This window comes from Sinocyclocheilus rhinocerous, unplaced genomic scaffold, assembly GCF_001515625.1.
Source record: "Sinocyclocheilus rhinocerous isolate Xijiao unplaced genomic scaffold, SAMN03320098_v1.1 scaffold826, whole genome shotgun sequence".
NCBI classification, from domain to species: Eukaryota; Metazoa; Chordata; class Actinopteri; order Cypriniformes; family Cyprinidae; genus Sinocyclocheilus; species Sinocyclocheilus rhinocerous.
The window spans coordinates 127753-134305 of NW_015631742.1; the positions used below are offsets into that span (position 1 = coordinate 127753).

Genomic DNA, 6553 nt, shown 5'->3' on the forward strand with positions numbered 1-6553 from the left:
CACTGTAAAATAAAATTAATCTAGAGCATATTATAACTATAAAGAACACTGAAATGCTGTACATTATTCACAGGGTGATTTTTGTAACAAATCAGATAAACCTTACACATGCTTTTTGATTGTAAAATCCAAGATAACTTTCTTGAGCACAAAACGGCCAACATATGCCAACTGAAAAATTGTTGCACAAAAATAAAAACTGCAGTGCAATACGTTGTTACAGAGAATGACTTTGAGATCGATACTTAGCATATTGTTTGGGCTCAACAAATTAGGTGTTTAACAGAAGGTGACGTATATCAAAATATGTTAACTAACAAAAGAATATAAGATTAAATAATATATAAAAAATCTGTCTGTTATCTGTTTAAAGCACAAAGCCATGAACTCAGAAGTTATGAATATTTCATATAGAGAAAGAACGAAACCTCCTTTTGAAGTCTTGAAAGAGCACACACAAAGAGGAAAGAGGAGGGGGCCGTAATTATTGTCGAAATGTTTTTTGACAGAGTGTTATATTAAAGAAGTAGGAGGTTCTGCCAAACAGAGCTAACCTCTTCAACAGGAGAAGTCTCCTCCTATCAACAAAGCTAGCACTCAAACCCAAAGGCCAAGATCCATTTGACAATCTAATAGCTAGGAAAGAAAATATGCGGCAGGGGGGGAAAAAGTTGGAATTTCAATCACGTTTGCAGTTATAATCTAATCTGTGACATTTAGCACCTGCGACTATTAATACACACTCTATATTATGTGTACAGCTGAAATCCAAATAGCTTTTCATTTTCTCTTATAGCGTCATCCTATTACATCGTTTAAAAACAGCTTTCAAATTCATGTTATTAGATGCTTATCGCAATATGTCAGTGAACAAATTTGCTGTGACATGCAGCAGACGGCATTTGAGGTTCTGAGCGCTGCCTTTGTGTTCTAGTCGCTCTTTGATTAATACATAATGCACATTATTACCTCAATCAAACACCCCTTACATGTTGCATTACCAATGGTAATGATATGGCAACATTTCAGAACGCATCGTAATGAAGATCCTCTCTATGAATAATAAACACAAGAAAAACTAAATAAACACGCTGATTGCTTTATTATTAAGCCCTCTGATGGTAATGCTTTCAGTGATGCTGAATGGGAGATGGGAGCAGAATTGTGAGTAATTATCAGGCCATCTTTATCTTGGGATGCCATCCGAAACCCAAGACAGGGTGGCTGACTAGCCCTGAGGCGAGCTATCATCTTCAGTGACACTAGAGAGAGCACAGGGCAAGGCGACAAGATGTACCGGAGATGAGAATGGACATAGGAGAGCATTCTGTGGGTCCAACCAGCCCGAGTCTATCTTTGATTACCAGTGACCCCCGTATGTTAGCAACATTTTGTGGAATGGGCCGTCAGGGTTCATGACCTGCATGCGTCTTCCCTGCGACCCACAAAAAAAGGGCTAACTATATTTAACAATATGCACTCAAGCTCGCGGTCTTAATTAAAATGGGTATCACATATGCGGCTGAGATCCATTCCTCATTACTGTTGTATCTCATTAAAGTTTGGCCCTTTGGAGGGGCTGGATCAGTTTTAAAACAGTTTTCTCTCTGTCTCGCTGTTTTTCATTTTCTTGTACAGTCATCTTTTCCTTTAGGCCAAGGAAAAGTCATTATTTGGAGATGGGGGAGTTGGTGTTTGCGGATCCATAGAAATGTTCCCAAAGCCAATTAGGAAATGGATTTATTTAAACCAATTAAAATCAGCCACGGGAAGAGCGTGCATTTTTAATGCAAAAGTCAAATGTCATGGCAGCATAAGATTAACAAATCAAAAATATACAGGGTTAACAGAAAATAAATACAATAGAATAATTTATTAACACATTTTCATCGTTTTCATTATATACAAATTAAACATCACTTTTTAGCTAAAGCTTGGCTTTAAAATAAAGATCTGTTAAGAAGAAAGTCTCCCAGATGTCCTATATTACAAAATAATTAGTGAATACTTTGTTTCTCTTTCAAGTAATAAAAGGCATTTAGTCATTTATGTGGGATGTAGCAGTAAGAAGTATTTTGTCATCTTTTACCCCACTGCTTTAAAAGAAAGGGGAGTCACAAAAGATGCAGGGACCTTGGAGTATTTTCTTGATCCAGTCTGAATCTGAAAAGGCCATACGTTTGTTGTTATTATATATAATCATTTACATATATTGAACATCAAATCAAGGCAGTTCATCTACATTTCTTGATGGCTTGTCTGTCTTTTCCCATTTTCTGCAACATGGTGCATTTGGCAAATGTTTTCATGCAAAAGGCTTGCCATGCTAGCAAAATGTCAGTAGTTGATACAAATAACCAAAAATGAACATGCAAGATTAATAAAATAAAAAAAAAGAAAGAAAGAAAGAAATATTGACAAATTAAAAATTAAAACAATGGCATAATGAATTCAAGAACAATCCTCCCTGATGATTTAAAAAAAAAAAATGTAATCAAAGAATTACAGTATTAAAATCAGTTGCTGTATTCACACTACTAGTCCAAATGCATAAATCCAATATTTTGAAATATCCGTCAAGCCCATTTATATTAATGCCTTGCCAAGATGGGCATTTTGACCGAAAAGTGCATGTGAATGTATGATCCCATCCGCCTGCTAGTCAGAATTTAGCTGGTACAACCAAAAAAAAACAAAACAAAAAAAATACATATATACTAAGCTTGCACTGCTGTGGGGCAGCAGAGTTTTTGTTTTGTGTGTGCAAAGTTCCCGCTGCATTACAGAATGTGTAAGCGTGTATTGCAGTGTGGTTCTGAATGGAGATATGATACAGCATTATGGCTCACCCTCGGGCTCTGCTACTGAGGCAACACTGTCCTGCAATAGACAGCGGCGGTATGTCACACCCTGACAGGCCTGATATGACAGCGCACACCTTAGGGAGGAAGAAGGAAAGAGAAAGAAAGAGGGAAAGAGACAGCAAGACACATGAACAGAAACGGCAGGGGAAGGTTTAGATCAGTACTTGGCAGAGATCAGAATGACAGCAATGAAGCAACTATTTCCCTGATACACCATTAGGGGCAGTAATCGCCTTTCAGTCAGGCAGATGGATAAAATGTCACGCAAGGGGCTTGAAAGTGGGTCAACACCTACATATAGTCCAATAGAGAAAAAGTGATTTTATAGGTGAAAATGTCCACTTTTCATGTCTGATCATGGAGGACATTATTGGCACATTCATTTAGACCTGCAAAGTAATTGTAAAAATCCAAAACAAGAGCCTAGCAGACTACATTCTGGTATTCATAAGGATTTAAGTGCAGAATATGAATATGGTATGAATTATATCTAAAATGACATAAAATATCAAAAGTTAATCTGTTCATCAAAGTGAGCAATCTGTGTCGGTTGTGAGCCAAGAACAGTGTCACTTTTCTTGGCACTGCAAAATATAGCCCAAGTGTTACTGAACCAGCTGTAAAATAAAATCGCATTTGTATGTAAAATAGGCACACAGTATTCCAGATTACTATGTAAGTTAATGTTTTTGTGACAGTTACAGAGTTCATTTGACAATTATAGTACTCTGTCCCATGAAGTATGTCTTAGCTTTTATTATATCTATATTATAATAATTTCATACTTTTATTTATTTACTTTTAACGCATATAATTGGATTTACCTTAGCCATCTGTGCCCATTCTTACACTCTGCTCGTTTGCAGTCTGTGAAAGGCAGAACTTCTTTACAGAGGATGCAATACTCTGGAAACGTCTGTTTGTTCATCTTATTCATGATATGACCTATCAGCACCTGTGAAGGTCAAACATAAAAAAAACTGACATGCAGGGTAATGTACACTTAAGGTATATTTCTAAAAACTGCATAAATTTTTATGCCTTCATCATCCAGTTTCGACCTTACAATCTTAAAATGCTCACAAAAATATCCGCTTCTGCTTTTATAAGCATAAGCAGTTCCGTGGTTAATACTTGTAAAGCAATTTAAAAGCACAACTACATTTGTTTCAGGAGACAGTGAGAAGGGGATTCACCTTGGCCGCCCTGTCTTCATTAGCAGGGTTGTTTGTGAGGAAGTCACACACACCTTTGGTAGGTATACATGTGTTCTGAGTGACGCAGGTGTGCAGGTACACCTCGCCCAGCACCTTCTTCATGTTCTCGCGGCTCAGTTGGGACTCCACTTCTTCGATCCTGCAGCTGACCTCCCTCATTTGTTCCTCACTGGACTGCTTTTCAGCTTCCCCTTGCCTGAGCTCCTCTAGAGCGGAGATCTCCGCCATCTCATCTTCACCTCCACCTGCCTCCTCATCTTCAACTAACACTTTACCTTCCCTATGAGTCGGCCGCCACAGGTGCTCTGAAGGGTTTTTCTGCATGGACTTGTAGAGTGTCCGGAGAAGGAAAAGCTTGAGGCGCCATAAGTAGGTGGACCCTGAGGTTTGGAGCTTCTCATCTAGATTGTTCTGAAGAACCGAAGGGATGCTTTTATCCTTCAGTATCCGCCATCGCAGAAGATCCAGCAAGTCGGCCTTTCTGAAGAGACTGTGCATTTGAGACTCGAGCAGCTCAGCAGCCGCTTCATCTGGAGTCTTAAGGGTGATAAACTGCACCTGGTAAGTGCGATTGACGGGATGGAGCTTATTAATCATACCCTCATTGGAGATAAGAGCCAAGTAGGCACCATTTGGACTGATGGATATGCCTTGCATCCGTCGACCCGCAACTCCCTCTGGCAGAACAATCTCCTCCTGTTTAAACTCAACAGCAGCATCGGTGAAAACGGGTGTGAGCTTCTTCACCTTACCATCTAGTGAGCAGGTGAAAATAGTCCCGCCGTTATGACAGACTGTCATTGATATAATAGGGGTTGAATGAAGCCCTGTGACGTGGGAGTTGTGAACATTGAGACCAGCTTTGGTGATCAGCAACAAGCACCAGAACACATAAGGACCACGTGCAGCAACCACTAGGCTGCAGTTGCATTTCTGGTGTGGATGGAAGAGCGTAACGCATTTGATGTTGAGGACTGGTATCTGGTCCTTATCCTGCCACAAAACCACAGGCTGCCTGAGGGTGAAGTAACCCTTCACTGCCTTGAGGTTGACTGGAAGGATCTTTACCGGTCCAACTGAGCTGCCCACAATCAGTCCACTCATTTTCCGCCCACTGTGCTCATATTCCCACCAGGTGAGCACACTTGGTGACGACACTCCAGATTTTATGGTGTTGCAAGAAACCACTGAATCCTTTCCTTGTGGGGGCAAGCTGAACTGCCACACCACTACATCTCCATTCTCCATAAGTACAGCCAGAAGCACGGTGCTAACATCTTTACATGCATTATTGGTCTGTACTTGCTGCATACTGCACAGACCAGACCACTCCATGCGCACTGGCGTCTGCATACGAAACCGCCGTTGCAGTTCATCCAAATCTTTAATGGAGTTCGGTGGTGAGCCGTCGTTCTGAGCGGAATAGTTCCTGGATTTTAACATTTCCCCATATAGTTCTGTAAGGTCCAGGAGAGGTGTCCAATGCAAACGCAAGTGACTGCTGTGGATTGTGAGACGATTGTCCAGTGTTAAGAAAGCAAGAAGACAGCGACCATATTTGTCGCAGCCTAATGGTGACCAGCTGGTGTACTTAACGCCATGGAGACGTCCACTTTGAGGATGGATGACTCTGTCCATCAGTATCATTTGGCTTGCTACTGGATCTTTACTCTTTGCAAAGCTTTCTTTAACAGTCTGCACTTCCTTTTCTGGGCCTACCTGTAACAATATATGAAAAAAAACATATTAATGACTAAAAAAAAAAACATGTATTTCATGCTTCATAAGACCTAACAAGTTTGAAAATATAATTTTCTAAAGTCTCATTTATATTTAATTCTGCACAATGTCACAGCGTGCAAATCATGTCCACTTGTCACTTTTATTTTTAAACAATTTCTTTTATATCTTTTTCATTCAAATCATAAATATAAAAAAAAAAATTCAATCATCAGATTTTTTTTTTTGATGTAGTAAAGTAATAAATCTGTTCACAGGATTAGTAAAATTGTTCACCTGCAATTTTCATTTCAGGCTAATTTTCATTTATTGTTCAAATTTCAGTGTAAAATACATAAACTGTCTGTCATGTAATATATATATATATATATATAAGAGCCCGACCGATATATCGTTTTGCCGCTATTATCGGCCGATATGAGCCTGTCGCCGATATATACATATAACGCAGATAAATAACGCAGATATGGTGTAATTACTTAGTTTGTCCAGCAGAGCGCGCTCCATTGTTTGCTACTGGCGACCTGGATGAAACGCTTTAAAGCTTAGTCTATGGAAAACCATTGAAACTTTGAACGGCCATATCTCCGTAAAGGCACGGCGAATCCGCACCAAATTCGGGGGATTCCTTCAGCTCGAGGAACCCTCTCGAACGCGAATCGAGTGTACGACTCGAGGCCCTCTTTCAAATGAGACCACCCCCGCGGCGATAGCCCCCGGGGGTTGGGGGTT

The 6553-nt window shown here is 39.9% G+C and overlaps 1 protein-coding gene across 1 annotated transcript in view; it reads right to left on the reverse strand.

Annotated features, from left to right (window-relative positions):
* Positions 1–369: 369 nt before the first annotated feature.
* LOC107741951 (general transcription factor 3C polypeptide 4-like) overlaps positions 370–6553 on the reverse strand; it is a 13632-nt gene continuing 7448 nt past the window's right edge. The window contains exons 2-5 of the mRNA XM_016554764.1: positions 4061–5800; positions 3689–3819; positions 2850–2938; positions 370–2163 (exon numbers count right to left, since the gene is read on the reverse strand). Coding sequence (XP_016410250.1) covers positions 2099–2163; positions 2850–2938; positions 3689–3819; positions 4061–5800 — 2025 coding nt within the window. The 3' untranslated portion in view covers positions 370–2098. The remainder of the gene's footprint in view (positions 2164–2849; positions 2939–3688; positions 3820–4060; positions 5801–6553) is intronic.